This window comes from Pogona vitticeps, chromosome 4 (genome assembly GCF_051106095.1).
Source record: "Pogona vitticeps strain Pit_001003342236 chromosome 4, PviZW2.1, whole genome shotgun sequence".
NCBI lineage: Eukaryota > Metazoa > Chordata > Lepidosauria > Squamata > Agamidae > Pogona > Pogona vitticeps.
The window spans coordinates 5,174,649-5,197,355 of NC_135786.1; the positions used below are offsets into that span (position 1 = coordinate 5,174,649).

The window sequence follows — 22,707 nt, forward strand, 5'->3', positions numbered from 1 at the left end:
CTGGCTGGAAATTCTAGAACTGCAGCCCAACAGACAATCTCTCTGGAAATGTGCTCAAGCCCATCCTAGGCCACTAGCTGCAATGGGCTAGTTGCACACGAGTTGCATCACTACATTCTGCTCCAAGCACATGACAGACCAGGATTTCTAATCTAGTACCTCTGATTATGGGTCACAGCTGGATAAAGCTAAAGCTGCCTGTCTGGGATTTTTGCAATTTTATTGCTTCTAAGATTGATTTGATTTGATTTAATTTTTTGGACCTGGCACCACCCCATGGAGTTTGTGTGACTGAGTGACATCTTTCCCTGATTAGCAAATGTGTGGTTCTCAAAGGGAAAAGTACAGTACTTCTCAATTCATGCCGATGAGCTAGCTCTGTTGAAGAAACTGACTGATTTACTAGGGGGTGTTGGGGTGGGGTGGGGGGGTGTAGGCACTGTTTTCCATTCATTTGACCCACATCCTAGGAAATGGGCAAGTCCCTCAGAGAACCGCCAGCCCAACCTGGCCCCTGGGACATGTTGGGAGTTCTGTGCCATTCATAGTGGCGCTCATCTCTAAGGAAATATTGTACCTGAGAAGTTTTAAAGAAAAAGTCCCTTCTAGCCTGGTGGTTCATGTGCCTTTATCAATTGCACAACAGGAAGAAAAACAAAGAATCCAAGACACACACACACACACCCCACCCCGGTTCTCCCATCAGCTATCAACAGCTTTCGGTTCTGACTGAAGCCCTTGCAGATGTTTCACTCATTAGCACAAACCTCATTAAACACATCCCAATATTCCACAAAACACAACAGGGACAGTTAAGACAAGGTTTAGTCCCAAACCATTACAATCACGTTATCAATTAAGCTGCACATTTTCTAATGTAATTGGGCAACTTAATTAGTATTTGACTTAATGTGAGGTGCAGGAAGGGTACCTTTGTTTAGGTATGGAGGGGTATGGGGAAAGAAAGCCCTAGTCAGGTGACAGGATTAGCAATGGACTACACCATAAAAGTCCAGCTTCTCTTCTCAGTCCTGAGTCTGCATTGCCCACCGTGATAAACAGTATTAAAGTAATTTGAAGAAAGGATGAGGGTAAGGAGAAGAGATTGGAAGAGAGTGAGAAAATGAATGCAAAAGGCACCATTTGGGATAGGGTTTACAAAAAGGGCCTTCCGAAAAAGTCCTTAGTTTTCCCTTCTCTCCAAAGCTCAAGATTGGGGGGGGGGGGGGGATAAAATAATGGGTGAGATTTTTTCCCATGGCTTCTGAGAAGGCTTTTAGTGTAGTCATGTAACATCCATTTAAACACCCATTTAAAGGCCTGCAATTTAATATAATTGAATTAGATGTTTAGCTTATTAACTTAATGCGTGGCCACTTCCCACAAACTTTCCACTCTTTCAGTTAAAGTGGAATCAAGCTGTTTCACCTGAGCAGCGCAAAAGCACTTCGTATAAATTCTGCATGACCTCCAGAGCCCACTTAGTCTGAAGCTATATTCCCCCACAACATATAGATTTATCACAGTGAGCAAAACCAATAAGACTTCAAAAGCAAAGACAGACGGTTTGGAAAAGTAATACGTCTGAATTGTGCTTGGACGTACGTATTTTTCGGAATATAGATTCCACACTGGAGAAGATGGAAGCATTTTTGCTAGATTATAAATTTTTCCTGCCGTTGGAAATTTATACTGCAGGGGATTGAGGGTCTTCAAAAGACCTGCTCAGGCTGAAACTACGGGAAGACAGAAATAGGTGCACAAAAGGGAAACAGAGCTGTCTAGTGCCTGAATCCCGAAGACATTTTTTTCTTTTTGGTGGCATAAACTTTTTTCGATTAGCTTCTTCCACCAAACATTGATTAACTTGGCAGGTATACATACAAACCGGATGGGGTGGCTTGTAAACAATGAAATCAGAAGGAAAAGAAATGCAGAAAATACAAATTAATGTAACATTTATATGTACGTTTAATTGTTATAATGCCCATCCGCAAAGCCATGGTGGTATAATTCAAACATCCTGCCGTTACTGGGCTAATTAGCCCCTCTCGTCATCATCATGGCATTGTGAATGATCACTGCAAGAATTATAAACAGGTGGAAGGTTTAATACAATTGTTACAGTCCGGGCTTTTCACATTTTCTTTTCCTCCGACCTCACCTCCACACCAACACACATGCACAAACACAAATGTAGAATCTGACTGCCAATTTAGGCTAATGTAGATTATAGGGCACAAAAGTTGACACCATGCATTAATATTGAAGATGATGTGAGATTTTGGATGTTTTTTTCTTGACCACCTCTCTGAAAACTTGTATATCAAGAGTCTGCCCTGGGAGGGAGTGATAGCATATAACTGTTTTTCTTTTGGTCCAATGGTCATCCCTGATCAAACAGGTCTTGCAGGTTTCTTTCCTGCTTCAGACTATGCCTAATGCAACAGGTCTCGCAGGTTTCTGAAGCAAAGGGCCGACACCTGCAAAAGCTGTGAATAAAGGTGATTTCACCAAGTACACCACAACTAACATGGTTTTGCAACTGTCCTCTGGCCTGTATGAAACGTGTTTTGAAACACTTTTGCCACACCCCCACAGTACATTTTTCTGTGTACATGTAGAGCCATTCCTCACAGGCACAGTGTAATTTCAGAGTGTGTAAAGAAGTTGATAATTGATCACGGGGTGAATAGACACACCATGTACAATGAATGCATCTATCCAATGACTTTGGGGGGTGTTGGGCACCCCAGCGGCGGAGGCATTCAAAAGAAAATGGGACATCTATCTGCCAGGTATACTCTGATCTGGATTCCTGCAAATTTGCAAAGAGTTGAAGTCAATGGCCTTATATGCCCCTTCCAACTCCATTAGTCTATGGTTTTGTAATCCTTCCCTATTAACACTGCAGCCCCCCATCACTATATTTTTATCCTGGGGGGACGCCGACGACTGTGATGGCCTTATTTTGTCTGCTTCAGATGTTTCCTGGACATTCCTTTTCAACAAAATTTGATTGCCGCTGCTTTTACTGTTTAAACTAGCTGCATTCTTCTGCTGCACTTAATAGGAGGAGCTAAATCCCATTGAAGACAATGACGTTTGCTTTCAAGTGCGCATTACATGCTATTGAGACTTCTTTTTTAAAAAAATAATTGCATTCGTTCTATTTTAACTAATGGAAATGCTTTGTTCACCTGGTTCTTTTTGTAGAACGGGGAAAAAATAAGAGAGAGAAGGAGAGAGAATGAGAATTAGAAATCCTTTTCGAGATAACAGGCAGACAACTTCTCTATCTAGCTCGCTATCCTTCTCTAGAGCAGTGGTCCTCAACGTTGGGCCTCCAGATGTTATTGAACTACAACTCCCAGAAGCCTTTGCCATCACCTCTGCTGGCCAGGATATCTGGGAGTTGAAGTCCAAGAACATCTGGAGGCCCAAGGTTGGGGACCACTGCTCTAGAGGACTAATCCCGAAGGGCAGCATCTCGGGTCCTGAATCTCAGAACTGCTCTGTGCATATTCTGCACAAAAAATGACTGCCTTCACGATCCGGTTTCCATGCTCCGGGCTTCATGATTTCCAGGATCATGTCCCTGCACTGCTTGGCAAAGCACTGGGGAGGGAAGGGGGAGGGGTGAGTGGTTGGGGTTGGGGTTAATCCACAGAGTCCGTACTTGGAGGTATTTTGCAGGAGAAGCGCTGGTCTTCTGCAGCCTCTATAAGTCAGAGACCTCCCCTGAATAGGCGTTGGGCTCTTCTTCCGACCTCGTTGTCACCTTGAATTGGCGCCGCAGGAACCCGCCATAGCGCTTCTGATTGTCCCATTTGAGCTTGGGCCGGATCCTGCGCATGAAGCCCCCGTAACGTTTGTGCAGGTCCTCCAGCTCTTGGCTGCCGTCCTCGGCAGTGTCCCCTTCCGACCCTCTCTTGGGATATTTGCGGAGAAAGCCACCGTAACGTTTCATCTCCTCCTTGAGAAACCCGGTATCTGGTTTCTCCCCGTTGAAGCCCAGGGTCCCCATCTCCAGAGCCGGGGGATAATCCTCATCTCTCCCGGCCTCAGAGGCTGCTCGCTCTCCAACCTTCTGGAAGAATCTGCCATGCTTCTTACTGATGCCCCCCTTGGTCAGGGCGTTCTCCCGGAATAGAGAAAAGAGTTTGTTCCTGTCCAGCTTCTTCATAAAACCACCATAGCGTTTAACGGGCCCAGGAGAGACCTCCTCCCAGAAGCTGGGGTCACCTTCCTGTTCAGCCTTCTCCTCTTCCTCGGCTTGAGGCCATCTTTTGGACTCGCCCTCCATCAGGAAAGGGGGGAAGGTGGACAGGCCCTTCCTGCACTTTGCCCAGGCCTCAGTGGACGGCAACACACCTTGGCACTCCAAGGAGCAGATCTGCAAGACACCAACAGAAAGGACACCCTTCACTCAAGCCAATGTGTTCCCATATCAGCTGTCCCCGTAACCCATCACATTCCCTGGCATTTATCTGTGATGTTTATTCTATGGGGAGGAAAGAACACAATGGGATGCTGGGGGAAGGCAAACAAATCCATCCATCCATCCGTCTGTCCATCCATCCGTCCAACCGTCCGTCCATCTATCTGTCCGTCCGTCCGTCCGTCTGTCCGTCCATCCATGCATCCATCCATGCATCCATCCATCGATCGATCGATCGATCCATCCATCCATCCATCCATCCATCCATCCATCCATCCATCCATCCATCCATCCATCCATCCATCCATCCATCCATCCATCCATCCATTCACCTGTCTGTCTGTCTATCTGTTTGTCTGTCTGTCTGTTCATCGGTCCGTCCGTCTGTCCGTCTGTCTATCTGTCCGTCCACCCACCCACCTACCAATTCATTTATTTTTATTGTAGGGCATCTTTCTCCTGGTGAAGGGCCCCAGGGTGCAGCACAATGTTAAAACAGGTAAAACTGAAATCGCAATGAATTACTGATTTAAAAGTAGTTAATCTACACTGCTAATTTTAAAAATCCATTAAGTCATTTGAAAACATTTAAAACTATAAAAGCAAACTTAGGGAAGCAAAAGGCCAGCATCCAAGTATTCCATCACAGTTATTAAAAGTCATTCTGAAGAGATGCATCTTCAGCTTTAGGTGGAAGGACAAAAAAGGAGGGTAAGTCAACTCCCTAAGTCAGGGGTCAGGGAACTTTTTTACCTTTTACCCCCCAAAACATTTATATACACCAACATTACCCCCTTGAATTGAAGGGAAGGAAATCATACATTATTTGAATTCAAAATATTATTGAATCTATACAGGCTGTGTACTGAACTAGCAGGATTCACCAAATTTAATAAAGATGTGCACTATTTTTGCTGGAACACATTGCATTCCAGCCATGGGGTGGTATAGGGAGTAGTAAGGTGTCCAACGTGCCTAGCAAGTTGCATTAAATTTTTGCTAGCTCGCAGAATATTTAATCGTCATCAATGGCTTCCAGAGTGTGCTAGCAATGACATGCTTGCTAGAGACAGCAAACACAGAGGGGTGTGTGTGTTTCATACCACTTTAATCATTCTGTGCGGTGTGCAAAAAGGAACAAACCAGGCTAAAGGTCATGTCACCCACCCTGGTGCCACAGCCCAATATCAAAGACCAGTGCAGTATTTTTGTTATCATCATCAATGGAAAACTCAGCAATGGCCAGAGGATTGGAAAAGATCGGTCTACATCCCAATCCCAAAGAAGGGAAGTGCTGAAGAATGTTCCAACTACTGTACAATTGCAATCATTTCACATGCTAGCAAGGTTATGCTCAAAATCCTACAAGTTAGGCTCCGCCCATTACCCCTAGGATTTTCATTTTTACCCCATTTGGGGTAATTTACCCCTGTTCCCAGATCACTGCCCTAAGTTCAATTGATTCAAATGGGCCTGCTCTAACTTGTTATCTTAAAGTACATCATTGTTAGAGTAGGCCATTTGAATCAATAAGGAGGGCCACTGATTTAATCGGACCACCCCAGTGTGATTTGCTAGGCTAAGCAACAGGATTTGGGCCATTAAATCAATCAATCAAACCAGAAAATAGATCCTTGTCTTTTAAAAACAAAACCACAAGATCATGGTGTCAGTAAGAAAGATCAGCCATGATTCAGGTTCTTTCCGGTTCTCTTGAGAGAGGAGAAGAAAGTAACGAAGAAGAGGCTTGTAATTAAACAATTGGGTTTCATTTTTCTATAAATTGTCATCTTTCTCTCACATCTCAGATCTTATGGAGCTTCTTAGGTATATAGATCTGATATCTGTACCTAATAGCATTCTGTTCAGATCGGTACCGAGCATAACAGCCACTCCGACAATTAAGATAGGATCATCTGGGGTACTAGACTGAAATTACGTTAGATATAGGGTTGCATTAGGTATTCATCCATGTATAGATGTTCAATTATTTGATAGCCTCACTGGCAGAAAGACTACAGTGGCCTCTTGCTGAGCCTATGACCACGGAAGAAAAGAAATCATTCCGGAGACGGATGGCAAGATAAAGAAAGGAAAATTACTGTTTATTGGTTGTTGTGGGTTTTTCGGGCTCTTTGGCCGTGTTCTGAAGGTTGTTCTTCCCGACATTTTGCCAATCTCTGTGGCCGGCATCTTCAGAGGACAGGAGTTGGAACTCTGTCCATGCTCTGTTCCTACTCCAGTCCTCTGAAGAGGCCCATGGCCACAGAGACTGGCGAAACGTCAGGAAGAACAACCTTCAGAACACGGCCAAAGAGCCCGAAAAAGCCACAACAACCATCAGATCCCGGCCATGAAAGCCTTCGAGAATTACTGTTTATTATTTGGAAATCTGTTTGGGAATAATAAAAAGATCTCAGAACTTTGTCACCAAAGGATACAGAGCTGACCTCATCTATATGCTTACAGGTCTACTGCTCTGTCTACTTCAGGCGGAGGAGAAAGAAAGGGCAGAACGTCTTCCTCAAATGAAGAAGGAGGAAGGAAATCAACCAACAAATATGAATCTGCATGAAAAGCCAGAAAAGACAAAGGAAAAACGCCTATCTTGCTCCCTTTTCTCTCCCCTTTCCACTTGTTTACTGCAGAGACCATGAGCAAGATGGGTTTGAGCTGGGTGATGATGGATTTCATTTGTTAAATATCAAGCCACATCTCATAAATTGCGTCTCTTGCCTTCAGGATGTCAGTCATTCAAATGGGCAGGAAAAAGTCATCTCTGACTGGGGCTGTAACTTACCAAGGGGCTGATGGACTTCTCCCCATCCTGGCTGTGAAGAGCGCACAGAGAGCATTGACTGCCACAATCAGCAGAACCCGAGTCAGCCAAACTGAGGCAAAGAGCCAGTCCCAGAAGCCGCCACTCCATTATTTACGGCAGGAACCTGAAAGGACAGGAAGCGAGGTGAGCGCATCACAGAAGAAACAGCAAAAGGATTTGGGGAACCTTAAAGATGAATGAGCTCTAGTTGGCACTGGATTTTGCGGAAAGGAACTTGACATCTTCAGCGGCATCAGGGAAGCAGATGGACTTTATAGGAGAGAAGGGGATTCGAACTGTAAAAGAAGTGCAAAAGGTTCAGCATGGTAAAGGTAAAGGTTCCCCTTGACATTTAGTCCAGTCATGTCTGACTCTAGGGGGCGGTGCTCATCCCCGTCTCCAAGCCGTAGAGCCAGCGTTGGTCCGAAGGCAATCTTCCATGGTCACGTGGCCAGCGCGACTAGACACAGAGCGCCATTACCTTCCCACCGTGGTGGTACCTATTTATCTTGCATTTTTACATGCTTTCAAACGGCTAGGTTGGCAGGAGCTGGGACAAGTGACAGGGGCTCACTCTGTCACATGCATTTGATCTTGGCTGGTCTTCTGACCTTCCAGCAGAGAGGCTTCTGCAGTTTAACCTGCAGCGCCACCAGGTATTCCTTTAAATGGCGTTTAAGCATCATTAAGAGTCCTTGAGGGTGTCAGCTAGAGATCTTAAAGGTGGTCCTTAAAAATCATTGAAAATTTATGGGTGGACAGCCAGTGCCCGTAAGCATGGATGAACAGATTAACCCATGCCATACAGAGAAAACTGTTCATGAAAAACTAAGTTGGCACATTTGGTCCAAAACAGAAATCAAAGGGGGAGGGGAGGAAATAGGCAAATATGGTGCAAAAAATTGTCATACAGCAGGCTCATCAACAGTGGAGAGAACCTGCAGAGATGACTTGATTAACCCATGAAATGGAATTTAGAAAGCGTTAAACCCTGAAATTATCACGTACGTCAGGGCCCACCCCAAAATGCCAGTCCTTAGGAGCCAGCTCCCATGCATTTCTGGGTTGGGTGGGCGCATCCCCCTTTAGCAGTAGAGCACAATGGTTAAATATGCAGGAGGCTTGTATTCAGACTCTGGTTTTCAATGAAAACAGGGAGCCAATGTTTGGTTCTGAAGGTGGAGAGCTATAAATGTAGCAAACCAACCATCCCCAGTCTTCTGCCCTCCATATGCAAGATACTATAACTCCCAGCAACCACTGTCAGTATGGCCAACAGTCAGATTGGCTGGCATTTCTGGAAGTTGTCACCCAACACTCCTGCTGGGCACAAGATGTAGGAAGGTTTATGCTGATGGTCCTTCTGAGCTCAACAGGCCAATGATCTCGCCAGGTGCAAGGCAGCTTTACACGGCCCTGCAATCTTGAGCTGCAATCATCTGCCCTAGCGTTTCCACATCTCTTGAAGCTTCCATAAGTACATTCTGAAAGGACACTCCCTTAGAGCTATGGCAAGATTTTGCAACTGGGAGACTGACACAAATGACGAATGAATAAATGCCCACTGAAGAGTTTGAATGGACCCCAATTTCACCTACAATATTTCCTTCTTTTGATGGTCTCCGTCAAATAATTATGACATGCTGGCTGAGTTACAGTGTACAGTTCCAAACAATGCATGTAACCTCCTTTGCTTTGCTTTAAGTCATTAATCAGTGCCCAATTACTAAGTAACTTGTTAGAATTATGCATTAGTAGTATGTTGGTTTCAGTTATTTTTAAAATTCTTTTTAAGTAATAGACTTGAAAATACAAACGTGGCCAATAGAATTAATAACTAACTGTTGCTTCTTAACCCCAAAGAATGCTGTTTTTAATGGACAGCCCATTATTTATTCATGTTGTGAGCTGCGTCAAGTTCCCAGGCTTGGGAGCAAGGAGAAGGTATTAAATGAACAACTGAGCCAATGTATTATAATGGACAGAGTGTCAGGATTCAGGAAACCTGGGTTCAAATCCATACTGGGTCATGGAAATTCACCAGTGTGGGATGGCAGTGAAAAACCATTTCCTGAATCTATCACAAATCTTGAAAACCATATTAGAATCACCTTAAATCGGAAATGATGGCACATAACAACAGCGTTGCTATGACCTCGTTACTCCCCAAAGTAACATGTTATAGATCGTACCTTTAATTGTAATATGCTCCTTTCAAGTTCTGGTTCTAAACCAGAGCAGTTAAACTTCTTGTTTTTTCAACTTCGGGGAGAGATTGACTGCCATCAAGTTTTTTTATGAGTGTTCCAGCTTAGCTGAATTTTTGGACTTCTTTGGAGCAACAAGGGTGAACCCTGAGAGCTCTCCAAGGTCCTGCTGAACTGGCCCATAACAAGGAAACCTGCTTCTATATGTCTTCTCTATGCTAGCTGCATCCTACTACCTGGTTGCAAGTCATTTTCCTCCTGAGACTGCCCTGCAGCCCATGGGCTCTCAGAAAAGACCCAGAACGCTTCCTGGCATTGCTGATATCAATGTGAAACCATCACGTTTAAAGCCCTGTGCTCCAAAACCACATCTGCTTCTCTTTTCTATTTTTTTAAAGTTGTCTGAACAAACACAGAGTGAGGTCTTCTTGTGTCTTTGTCACACTCCTTCCCTACCCCATGATGATTTCTTTGCCAGCCTTCTGCATCAATGCTTGTCTTTCTCCTTCATGTCCCTCCATAAGCAGAAGCTGTCAAGCTGGACCAACAACATGGGGTGGAAGATCTTCATCCTCCTGCACTGGGCAGTTTGAAGCTGTCTTTAGGTCCCCTTGGCAGAGAAAAAGAATAAAGTCCTCTAGGGAATGGGAAACAAACTCTTTTTCTACAAAGAGACCGGGCAAGAAAAGTGCACATCCTCTTTTTCTAAACCCGTTCACCCACCAAAACTAAACAGGTTTCAACTCTTCAATCGAAAGTGGTTCCAGCTGCCTGCCCTCATTACAACTGTGGGCCACAGTAAATATTATACAGGAAAAAAAGTAGGAACAGTTTCCCATTGATTTTTAATTGAAAGTGCTGAAAGGGTGGAAGACCACTGTTTAAGCCTTGATCCCCTTGTCTTCATGCCCTCGGTCTAGACTGAGGATTCCCAGCCATGGGTAACTGAGATGCTTTGGGACTCCCAGAAGCCCCAGTCAGCACTGCTAGCTGTGAGGGCTTGAGGGGATTGCAGTTCAAGAACATCTGGGACCAAAGTTGGTATAGATGAGTGGTTACCATCTTGGGTCCCCAGATGGTTAGCCTTGAGAAAAGAACACTGAGGGGAGATGCAGATAGGGTGGCACTTTTTCAAATATTTGTAAGGTAGTCATAGAGAAGAGGAGAGGCAGGATCGGTTCTCAGTTATCCCTAGATTGCAGAACATGTAATAATGGGCTCAAGGAAGCTACAGGAAGTCAGATTTTGGCTGAATATTGGGGGGGATTCCTAACTGTTAGAGCAGTAAGACAATGGGACCCTTGACCTCAAGAGGTGGCAAGCGCTCCAGTGCTGGAGGCCTTCAAGAGAAAATGAGACCATCATCTGCCAGATATCCTTTGATTGGATTCCTATCTTGAGCAGGGGATTGGACTCGATGGCCTTAGAGGCTCCTCCCAAATCAGTTATTCTGTGATTCTGTGCAAAATTTCCCTCCCAGCTGTTTTTCAGGACACAGGGACGGAGGGGGAGATACAGAGAACCCACATATTTCCTCCTCTTAGTGGGAAAACGTGACCAACATGAATTTAACCCAACTCCAGGAGGCAGTGGAAGACAGGAGGGCCCAGCGCGCTCTGGTCCATGCGGTCACCAAGAGTTGGACACGACTAAATGACTAAACAACAACAAAAGTGGGAAAACAGCTCAGAGACAGGAATTCTAGGTAGAAAAAGGGGTGTGAGGGAGGAAAGGGGTTAAGAAGGCTCCCTACCACTACCTCCATTCAGAAGAGTTTCCTCATGCAGTTCCTTTCCCCCAAAAAGACAAGAACCAAAAACCCAGGCAAACATATATAGGCACTTGAAATGTTCTAGCTCCGTGTTCTGTTTAACCCTGCCTGAGATAAGACGCCTCTCCGTGTGAGCAAGCACACGGCCCATTAAGCCTGGAGTTTTTGCTTGCCATCTGCTACAAAGACGGACGGCCCAGACAATGAAACAGCCTGCTCCCTCCCCGTGCCCTAGGCATCCCTAGCCATGCTTTACTACTTCCGGATAAACTGACACTGCAGTTTTACACCACACGACATCTGGCCTCAGAGTTTTGCCGTGAAATTTTGTGACTGCTAGAAATGAGGGAAATCACTGAAATTCCATACTTTCACTGGGAGCCGTTCTGTGAGGTTACTCGCCGTCAGAGCTGATAACTATAATTACCTGTAACTAGTTACTTTTTGGACAATGGCATGATGGCAAAGAGACATTTTAAAGTCAATGTAACCAGCAGGATCAAGTTTACTGCATTGGTGTAATGAGTGATGTTTAGGGGTAACTTTAAAGTAGTTTAAAGTAGTTTTAAGGGGACATGGTAGTGGTGCGGGTTAAACCGCAGAAGCCTCTGTGCTGCAAGGTCAGAAGACCTGCAGTCATAAGATCGAATCCATGCAACGGAGTGAGCCCCCATCGCTTGTCCCAGCTACCGCCAACCTATTGGTTCGAAAGCATGCAAAATAAAAAATGTGAGTAGATTAATAGGTACCACCATGACAGGAAGGTAACAGCATTCCATGTCTAGTTGCGCTGGCCACGTGACCACGGAGGATTGTCTGCAGACAAATGCTAGCTCTGTGGGTTGGAAACGGAGATGAGCACCGCCCTCTAGATTCGGACATGACTGGACAAATGTTCAAGGGGAACCTTTACCTTTAAAATAGTAACATTTCTGTTTTGAAGTTTCTTTTAAGCCAATTTGAACATATTTCTAGAGGTACTGTGGTCATGCTTTAGGTTACAGTCGTATCACTTCTAAGCCCCCCCCCCTACTTGCCAAAAGAGAAAATGGAAAGCAATGAACAGTTCCATGTTACTTTTTCAACATCAGAACAAGCAGCAACCTACGTTCCTTTCCCAAAACTGCAACCAATGTTGGGAATGGATAACTTTTTTAAAACCACTTTCCAGGCATTGCTGGCTCTGCCTAATTCTTGCCTTCAGGCTCAGGAGAAGGATCCAGAAGAGGATCCATTTTAGGAATCCCTGGAGATCACTATGGTTCGTTCCCTCTCCCTCTCTCTCCTGCGCTGCAGCAGCTGACTCTCTTCATAATGCCCTTTAATTGGGGCTGATGGAGAAATATGCTAATGTTCCCATATTCATTTGTGCTAAATTAAGCCATAATTTGAATGATATGCATTATCATATGTCGAATTATAGATGTTAGCAGAACATAAATTCTGCTCAGCCTGTGCCTCCCAGCTCCCAAGGATGATTCACTACCTGATAACAATACAGCGCTCTCATACGGCACCTTTCATCTGCCGATCCCAAATTGCTTTAAGAGCATTAATTAATGAAGCCTCCCCTACAGGACTCAAAGATCTGAGCACGTCTTTATGGGAAAGGGGAGCTGGAAAGTTTTTTTTTTCCTTTCCCCTAAAGCAAAAAGGGAAATTAAAAGAGAGCAAAAAACAAGGCAATATCTTCTGAGAATCCCAGATTTTATAGGATCGAACATCAGAAACTTTTATTTTCTTATGACTACAATCCCCAGAATGGTTTTGGAATTCTGAGACTTACAGTCTAAAAAAAAGTTATGTTCTCTATAGACTACATCCCAGGGTTGGACAGTACCACCCAACAGAAGACAGATAACTATTCAATTCTTCAAAAACATCTCTGGTTTATGAACGGTGGATATTGTGCTTCTTGTATCCACAATTCAAAATGCCAGGAAATGGCCCAACATTGCTGCACAATGGTGTGCTCACGTTCCCATCAGGAAACAGGATGCCAAGTTTTCCATAGCCAAGAGGGAGCCTGAATGTTGACGATGCCCATGGCAGCAGTCAAGATGGTCAACAGGATCCCCTCTCGTGCTCACCACCAAAGTGACACCAAACAAGGGGAAATCCCAGAAGCTAATTTTTTTCATCAGTTAACCATCTCACCCAACACAAAGCAATTGTCTAGGCTGCTTTATGATAAATATTAATGACAGTGCAGGGTCCACAACCAGATATATTACTCAAGATGAGGCCTAACCAGTGCCAAACAGAGGGAAATGAGTACTTTGTGGGGTTTGCAAAGTATATGCAGCCTAAAATAGCATTGGCCTTTTTTGCATCTATTTGGCCTATGATTGACAACAATTCCAAGATCCTTTTCACTCGTAGTCTTACTGAGCCAAGGATTCCCCCTCTAGTAACTGTTCAAGAGAGGGGATACTTGGCTAAGAAATACTACATTCTCCCTTTGAAAAGATGGAGAATAACAGAAGTTCAGTTCTTACACACTAGTTCCTTCTTGTAGTTGTTGTTTAATCGTTAAGTCATGTCCGACTCTTCGTGACCCCATGGACCAGAGTACGCCAGGCCCTCCTGTCTTCCACTGCCTTCCGGAGATGGGTCAAATTCATCTTGGTCGCTTTGATGACACTCTCCAACCATCTCGTCCTCTGTCGTCCCCTTCTCCTCCTGCCTTCACACTTTCCCAACATCAGGGTCTTTTCCAGGGAGTCTTCTCTTCTCATGAGATGGCCAAAGTATTGGAGCCTCAGCTTCAGGATCTGTCCTTCCAGGGAGCACTCAGGGTTGATTTCCTTCAGAATGGAGAGGTTTGTTCTCCTTGCAGTCCAGGGGATTCTCAAGAGCCTCCTCCAGCACCACAATTCAAAAGCATCAATTCTTCGGTGGTCAGCTTTCTTTATGGTCCAGCTATCACTTCTATACATCGCTACTGGAATAACAATAGCTTTGACTATGTGGACTTTTGTCAGCAAGGTAATGTCTTTGCTTTTTAAGATGCTGTCTAGGGTTGTCTAGGTTCCTTCTTAGGCAGAAATAAAGAAAGATGGAGGTCTCCTTCCTCTCCTTTTGCTGCAGGCTAAAATAACTCCAGTCCATTTCAATGATGTTTACCTGCGTAGTATTTGGGCTCCAGTCCAACCTGGCAGGATAGTGGCTGTTTCAGTATCTCATCTTACGCTCTGAAACATTATGAGCTGATTCTGGTCAAAGCCAAAGTAGGTGGCTCAGTAAATGCTTTTGGACTACAACTCCCATCCAGAGCAAGCCGGCGACGCTACATATCCGCAAGGACAGAAAATCCACTCCTGGTTTTAGTCCAACCTTTAGAAGAGCTACGGAAAACGCTGAACCTTATTTTCATTAGATGCCTCCTGAAAAAGTTAAATGAACTCTGAAGCCAGTGCACTGTCCCCGTGAAATCAGAGTCATCACTGCCCCCTTCATCTCTCACACCGGCTATACTGGCTATGGCTGATGGGAGTTGTAATCCAGCAGTGCTTAATGGGCCACCCACTCTCTAGCCCTGATCTAAAGGAAGTAGTAACTTTCTTTCTGGGAAATGCTTTCCCAAGAATGCACCAATTAATATTCTAGGTCTTGAGGACAAAATATTCCATGGATTTACCAGCCAGGAGTGAATGATGGGATTGTCAAGCCTCCTCTATCATCCTTGTCATTCCTCTGAATCAGCTTGTGTCTATCGATTTCTCTCGGGGTGATTTAAACACTCTTATTAACGCATGAGAGCAGTAAATTCCATTTGTCATTTCTTGTGGCAGAGCAGAGGTGTTGCCAAGCAAAAAGCCAAGGGTCAATTCAAATGCAAAAACAATGGTATAAATAGAACCCCACCGTGCAATCAGACACACGACATTTATAAGGAAAAACTTTATTAGCAAACAACAAACCCTGTGTGTAACAGACCGAAAGGACTCTTGCATCCAGCCACAAATGTATTCTCTAATCCAGAGGCATAGAAAAGGTCACAGTGGGTGGAAAGAGATGCCAGTTTTGATTTCTTTTGCATCTAAAGAGATGCGAAATTGTTGGCTGCTCCACCCGGTGAAAAGCAGATGCTGTGATTCGCACCTGGCTCCTTCTGACTCAGAGATGATCCTCATGTGGGGAATGGCTTACAGAGAAAGTCGCCTCTGATGGCAACCCCCAAAGTCACACTCAGAAGCACACACACCTACCCATTTGTGTAACAAAGATAGAAAACACCTATTTCTTTCCCCTGGAATTGACAAAGGAGGAAAAGGTTGGTCATTCTCTTGTTTAGAAAACTCACCCCCCCCAAAAAAAAAATCTGCACGCAGTGGGATCCTGTGTGTTTTTGAAAGCTAAGCCCCCTTGCACTCAGTGGTGTGGAGAGATAGGCAAAAACCAAGCTGGGGGAAAAAATGCACAAATTGGCCTAGTCCGTAGTTTGCTTTGTGCATTCCGCTTTGCCGATATGAAATGAAGCGGCAAACTTTTTTTTTTCCCATCTGGCGCTTCATTTCGCCAAAACGGAGGGCCCTGTCCCCCTCTGCCCCCATCACCTCCTTAGCTGGTCCGGCCACCTCCTCCTCTTCCTTCTCAAGCCATCTTTAGAGACCGTGGCACATGGTCCGTCCCTTCCAGGAGTCAAGCCTGCCATCTCTGCGCATGTGCTGGCCTGTTGACACGGTGGCAGCGGCGTCATCCCCACAAACCAAAAACCAAAGCAATTCGCAGCTCAGGTTTCCGGTTGGTTTGGGGTGGCTTGTGGCCAACCACGAATCCCCATTTTTCAGGTCCATGTCCACCTCTCGTGGTACATCCTCCTAGCTACTTGTTAGACGTGTCCAGACATTTCTGGCCTAACCAATGGAGAAATCGAGGGCCTGCAGATCAGGGCTGACTCCTTCTACCTTTTGGGAAACATTCTTCTCCTCCTTCATTCTCCAAATCCATGAAGCTATTTTGTATGTTTCCAGATCTCCTTTTTTAAAAAAAATCCAATGAACAAGGGTTCTCAGCGGGTATGGGAGTACGGGATGTGATCAATTTTGGAACACGGCAGCATATGTGCTGCATCGGGACATGCATCTTCTCAGAGAAGGCCTGCTCACTCCATGGTACTTACAGAGGTGCTGACTTACTAAATCTCCATTAATTCAATGGGCTTACTCTAAGGCAATCTACTAAGCTAAGATTTTGGCCATTGAACGCCGGATAGAGGACAAGGCTATCCATTGAAGGGTTGAGTCTCTCCGGGGATGGCCGGCACTCTTTCTTCTTCCCATGGTTGCCCCCGGATAGCTTTCAATGGGATTGGTTTGGCACATCTGTCCAAAAGAAAAAGAGTGCATGGCTAATAGGTGTGCTGATGGTGGCTACCTGGGTCCTATGGAATGCATAAGATCTGCTCCCCTGCGTAGTTTGGAGAAAATATTTAGATTTTTGTTTTCTGTTTCTCTGCGTTCAAATTATTTGGATGCGGAGAGCGTTAAAGCGGGGGAGAGAGACAGAGGATAAAAATGTTTTCTTCCTTTCTCGTAATATGACACCTCAAGGTCAGCCAATTAAACTGATTAACCACCGGTTCAAGGCAGACAAAAGAAAAAGTACTTCACCAGATAACTCCTAATTAACTGACAGAGCTCAGCTGTTGCAAGGTGTGGCAGATTGATTATCCTAGATGGCTTTTAAAGGGGATTAGATAAACACAGGGAAGAACTAACCTACCAGCAAGGAGGCTTTCCTGGCCTTAATGGATTTCTTCCAGCTTTTCCTGACTCTGTGCCCTCCAGATGTGTTTGGACTACCGTTTCTGTAATCCGCAACCAGACCAGGCGATAATGACAGATGTTTGGAAGAGCCTGCTTTGAGAAATGCTAGATGGAAGTAGACCTTTGGTCTAGATGGTCAGGGTAGAAATCGAATATAATAGAAATCAATAAAATGGAACCTCCAGCTTCACTTACAGTATATCTGCAAAATGTCTATGTGAACAGCATGGGACAGCTGTATTTGTGCCCTTCTGACGCTTCTCCCGGGATGGCCTGTGAGGCTGGAAACAGGTAAGGGTGACCAGGTTAAAAAAAAACAAAACAGGGATCACACACTTTGAACAGTTGTGCAAGAGAATTTTCATGACAATCTGTGCCCGTTGAAATTCTTCCTTTTTACGTGGCTGGCAAAGGCGCAGGAACGGTGTCTTTTTCTCTCTCTTCATGTGTCCACTATGGGATGCTAAATGAATGGTTCTTTAAAAGTCAAATCCTTCTGTTCTGATCTGGCCGCTTCTGAGGCCACATCGAAACAACCAACTGACCAGCAAGCTTGTCGTTGTTGTTGTTTAGTTGTTCACTCCTGTCCGACTCTTCATGACCCCAGCAGGCTTGTACCTTTTAGTAATCATAATAACTGTGTGCTGTCCAGTTGACTCTGACTTATGAGGACCCTTTTCAGAAGCATTTTACCCTTCCGTTCTTTTGGGACTAAGCAGCTTGCCCAAGGCTACACAGGCTGGCTCTTCTCCTGAGAGGAACAGTGGGGAGAATCGAACGCCCAACTTCCGGCTCTACAGCCAAATATCTAACTCATTGAGCGTTCCATCCAGCAGATCTCTTTCAATAACCGAGAGTATTTGAAAAGCTGGAGCTTCTTAAGTGAAGGAAGTTGAAGGCTCATGTTTGGTGCAGATCTGAAAACAGCCAGAACCTCATTGCGCCATTGCGCCAGTTCATTCTACTGGCCAAACCAAAGCTTCTAATGCCATACCTCTGCCATTGATTGAAGCCACAGGTTGATGCAGAAGGACCAATAACAAAGTGGTCTAAAAAGGAGAACACATCCAATTCAAAAGGACTTCATAGTCCAGTTGAGATAAACTTTAGCACCAGACAACTGGTAATGTTAGTGGCTCGAATCAGGCCACAGGCCTTTCATAAGTGTGATGTGTAAAGGTGGATCATTCTCACTTCTGTTGGACACACTGCTTTCACTAGATCTGCAGCTTGGAGATCTGGATTTTTCCATTTCTTCCCTGTATCAAAATACTCAGGGCAACAGAAACCTGATGGATTACACCAAAGGAACATTCCCTCAGAGTTCCGAAATATTGTGATTTGGGGACTACAATCCCCATTGGCCATGCTGTCTGAGAATACAAAAAAGAGAGCATGGACAGAGTTCCTACTCCAGTCCTCTGAAGATGCCGGCCACAGAGACTGGAGAAACGTCAGGAAGAACAACCTTCAAAACATGGCCAAAGAGCCCGAAAAACCCACAACAACCATCACAAAAAAGAGACTTCCTAAACTATGATCCACCTAAGCTAGCATTGCCTCTGCACAGTGAGATACTGTCCAGAAGCCCACAAACGGTGTAGAAACAAGGTCAAAGCACCTCCCGTCATTGTTTCGCCCTGTTGTTCAGAGGTAGACTGCTTTGGAACATGGAAGCTCGCCATGAATTTTCCCAGTCTGAGAAAACACAAAGTGCTGTTTGGCAAAATAGTCAAGTTAACAGTCAGTAAGTTAAAAGGTTCCTTCTTAGCCTTGATGAAAGCATCCGTTTATTGTGCAATATAATTGCTCGCTCGCTTGTTGCAGAGACAGCTCTGAAAGTAACCAGTGACATGAATGGAAGGGGGGGAAATAAAGTAAAGAAAGGAATATGCTGTAAACACCACCGTGTGAGGTGTGTGTGTGTGTGTGTGTGCTGGAGGGATTGTTTTATTCTTCAGCATTACGAAGGAAAAGCTCAATGAGAAAGCTTGTAAATACACAGATAGGATGCTAGACACTGGGAACGTCTCCTGTCTAAGCCTTGCACCGGGCAACGTCTCTATGGATTGTGCCCCAACTATAGTATTGTAAATGTCCTATGGAGAACTGCCGTTGGTGCAGAGGGTCCACCCCCTCACTCACCCTGGAATTCACCCAGTTTAATATCCCTCATAATAATTTTTTAAAAAATGAGTGAAATGCTCTGGGACCTAGTGTCTACCTGCCTTTTGCTCTCTTTAAGCGATCTGTTCTAACCACTGGTGTTAAAGGTGTCACATCATTTCTCCGTCATCATCTTAGAACTGCAGAGCTGGAAGGGACCCGATGGATCATGGAGTTCAGCCCCTGACAAGGTGACACAGTGGGGAATCGAACTCCCAGCCTCTGGCTTGGCAGCCAGATGCCTAAGCCACTGAGCTATTCAGCAGTAATAACACGTGGGCATTGCATGCAGAACTGCAGAGAAGGAAGGGACCTTATGGATCATGAGGATTCGAATTCCCAACCTCTGGCTCCACAGTCAGATGTCAGAACCATTGAGATATCCAGCAGTCCGAGACCACCAGAAATTTCTACCCTCCAAAAAACTACTCTGTTCTTCTCTTCTCATTCGTTTCTAGCTGTCTTGCTCCCCAGTCTATTTTAATGATTCCAAAGACACATGAAGGCATGATGCAGAAGCTTCACTGGACGGAATAATTTCCTTTCCGGGAGGCTAGTTGAGTGGAGGAGAACATCTCAACGGGCAATATTCAAGGGACCCTTTCTATACGGATTTTATGGCTATTCTTTTAAATACGTCTCATAACTAGCCACAAGACTGTCTTAGCATGCTGCTTCTGTGGACAGGCAAAGAACAGTACTAGAAAATGGGCATGATCCAGTCAGACTCTTGAGTAGAATCCTAGATGTGTCAGCTTAGAAGTGAATCTCATTGAGGTCAATGGAGTTTATTGTCTCTACGGGACAACAGCCGTTAAGTCATTAGGTATGTGTTCAAAATCAATGGGATTTCAAAGTACTTTACATTATATATATTTTTTCTGAATCATGTCCATAATTTCTCCTAGTAATTGCAAAAGAGCTGCACACATCAAACTCAGGCGCAGACCGAAGATCTCCCCTTTCCATTTACCGTGGCAACAGAGAAATGTATTGGTTTATTTATTTATTTAGCTTATATACTGCCCCATAGTCTACAGCACTCTCTGGGCGGTTTATAAACGTCCCACAGCATGTGTCCGCACTTTTCAAGGGGAAAAACTGGAGTAAAGAGATACAGAGAAGATGAATTTTGAGCATCAGGAAATATCTCACTCATTAAAAAACAAAGAAGAAGCTTCTGAATATGGATTTTCATAAGGATAGTAATTCTATCACTTTTCCATTACCTTGAACATTAGAAATGCATTATAATAAGCGCGGTGTTCGCCCCTGGCAGTATCTCTCTACCTTGCTGATAAATCTTCCTAGAGAGGGAACTGATGCCTGTGTGGAAGTGTCATAAATGTGCTCTCCAGAGGCAGCTCTTAAGTACAAAATCCACCGCTAGACTATTGAGGAAGACGGGGAATTGAGATGAAGTTTCTTTTGCATTTTTTAATCATCTTTTTCCTTATGTCCCTTTTTTTACACAGTGCTACTAAAAGCTAGCCATGAGAGGGGAGATGAACAAACAGCATTGGTCGCTAAGGACAGAAGTGGAGCTGAAAAGGCATCAATGAAGGAAACGAGAAGGCATAATAAATCGGGGGGGGGGAACCACCCAGGAACATTTCAGGACAAAGAACTGGGAGGAAACATCTCAGCAGTTTGTAAAGAAGGCTTGCAAAGGAAGGCAATTGCATGCAGAAAGAGTTCACACCTTACCTGAGCAAGGAATTCTCAATTTCCTTCGTTCCACTTCTCCACTTGTCTTTTCTGGACAGACACAAAAAGTTGCAAGTCCTTCTTCTCTCTGCTCTCTGCCACTGCTCTGGCCTCTCCTTTTATTTCTGGAAGGGTTGGGAAGGGTTTTCCCCGTTGGCTTGGGAGCTTCAAGTCCTTCCCCCTTTGGAAACCAGTTCTCCTTGTGCCCCCCTTTTTATTGCCGGGATGCTTCTTGCTGTCCCTGAGCCCCAGCTCAGCATCAGTTCTCCAGCGCCAATCAGGGAAGGCGACGGAAGCTTTGACTAATGAGAAGCATCACTCTTACTCTTCTAGACAACCTTCTGGGGGTGGAAGGGGGGGAGGAAAGGAGGGGAGGACACCCATGTTCACCCGGCCTTTGCCTGAGAGACTTTTCTGCACTGTGCAGAAATAAGGAGCAAACAGAAGGAGAGACAGGAGGGCGGAGAGAGAAGGGGAAAGAACATGCACCTCTCAAATGCAAACTTTGTTTTCCTGAACTTGCAGAGGTCAGAGGAAATTCACCGTTGTTTGAGCTATCTCCTCATACAAAATACGTAAGAACATATTGATACACTATTTTTGTCCCTTAACTTCCACTCTAACTAAACACTACAAGGTACTCCACTAAGCAACCCACTCCTTGTACAATGTACATCATATAACAATATGGAGAACTGAAAAGAAATACAGACTTTTGAGATTATCAGCATCTACAAACTCATTTGCAGCTATTTACTATTCCAGTCCAATGGATCTGTATTTGTCCTATTATGTTCACTAGCGCACTACAAGTGTGATGTATCCGAAGTGGGGACAAATGTCCATGAAAGCAGAGTGCAGCTTCTTGTGTCTATCTGGGCTTGAATTAAACTACAGGAAAGGTGTGTCCATGGGCCCATGTTGTGTGGGACTGTGATCTGTGGCCCAATTTTCTTTGATTTTGGAAGTATATCTTCAAACATAATCTCTCTCTCTCTCTCTCTCTCTCTCTCTCTCTCTTTTTGCTATAAACCAAAGATTTTTTCCTCTTAGGGAATCCTCTGCTTTTTTGAAATGTGGGCACACAGATATGCTAGGGAAAACAATTCTAACTTTGTATTCTCCAAGCTTTCACAGCCAAGACCCAATGGTTGTTGTGGGTTTTTCGGGCTGTCTGGCCGTGTTCTTGAAATTTTTCTTCCTAACATTTCTCCAGTCTCTGTGGCTGGCATCTTCAGAAGACAGGAGTCAGAACTCTGTCTGTGCTATTCTAACTTTATCAAACAGCTTTAGGAGGGAGAAACATTTTCATTGTTGTTGTTTAGTCGTGAAGTCGTGTCCGACTCTTCGTGACCCCATGGACTAGAGCACGCCAGGCCCTCCTGTCTTCCACTGCCTCCTGGAGTTGGGTCAAATTCATGTTGGTCTCTTTGATGACACTGTCCAGCCACCTCGTCCTCTGTCGTCCCCTTCTCCTCTCGCCTTCACACTTTCCCAACATCAAGGTCTTTTCCAGGGAGTCTTCTCTTCTCATGAGATGGCCAAAGTACTGGAGCCTCAGCTTCAGGATCTGTCCTTCCGGTGAGCACTCAGGGTTGATTTCCTCTAGAACAGATCGGTTTGATCTCCTTGCAGTCCAGGGGACTCTCCAGCGTTTCCTCCAGCACCACAATTCAAAAGCATCAGTTCTTCAACATTTTCATTAGCCCCTATAAATAATAACAAGCAAGCGGTCAAGAGCAGCAGTAAACCTCGGACTTATTGTAAAAGACGGACCAATGTTTCCAAGGCAGTTCTAGGTGGGTAGCTAAGGAAACCACATC

General features: G+C 44.7%; 1 protein-coding gene across 1 annotated transcript; it reads right to left on the reverse strand.

Annotated features, from left to right (window-relative positions):
* Positions 1 to 3,618: 3,618 nt before the first annotated feature.
* PDYN (prodynorphin) lies at positions 3,619 to 21,063 on the reverse strand. Its single transcript, XM_072996669.2, has 3 exons — positions 20,885 to 21,063; positions 7,242 to 7,386; positions 3,619 to 4,396 (listed from the first exon to the last, which is right to left on the reverse strand). Exons 2-3 carry the CDS (start codon positions 7,368 to 7,370, stop codon positions 3,722 to 3,724), a joined length of 804 nt encoding a protein of 267 aa, XP_072852770.2. The 5' UTR covers positions 7,371 to 7,386; positions 20,885 to 21,063; the 3' UTR covers positions 3,619 to 3,721.
* Between the last annotated feature and the right edge of the window lie 1,644 nt (positions 21,064 to 22,707).

Excerpts from the sequence above, each read along its gene's own strand:
- PDYN (XM_072996669.2), bottom strand. The coding sequence starts at position 7,370 with ATGGAGTGGCGGCTTCTGGGACTGGCTCTTTGCCTCAGTTTGGCTGAC. Across the intron at positions 4,397-7,241 it reads AGAAGTCCATCAGCCCCTTG|ATCTGCTCCTTGGAGTGCCA; the intron begins GTAAGTTACAGC and ends GGTGTCTTGCAG.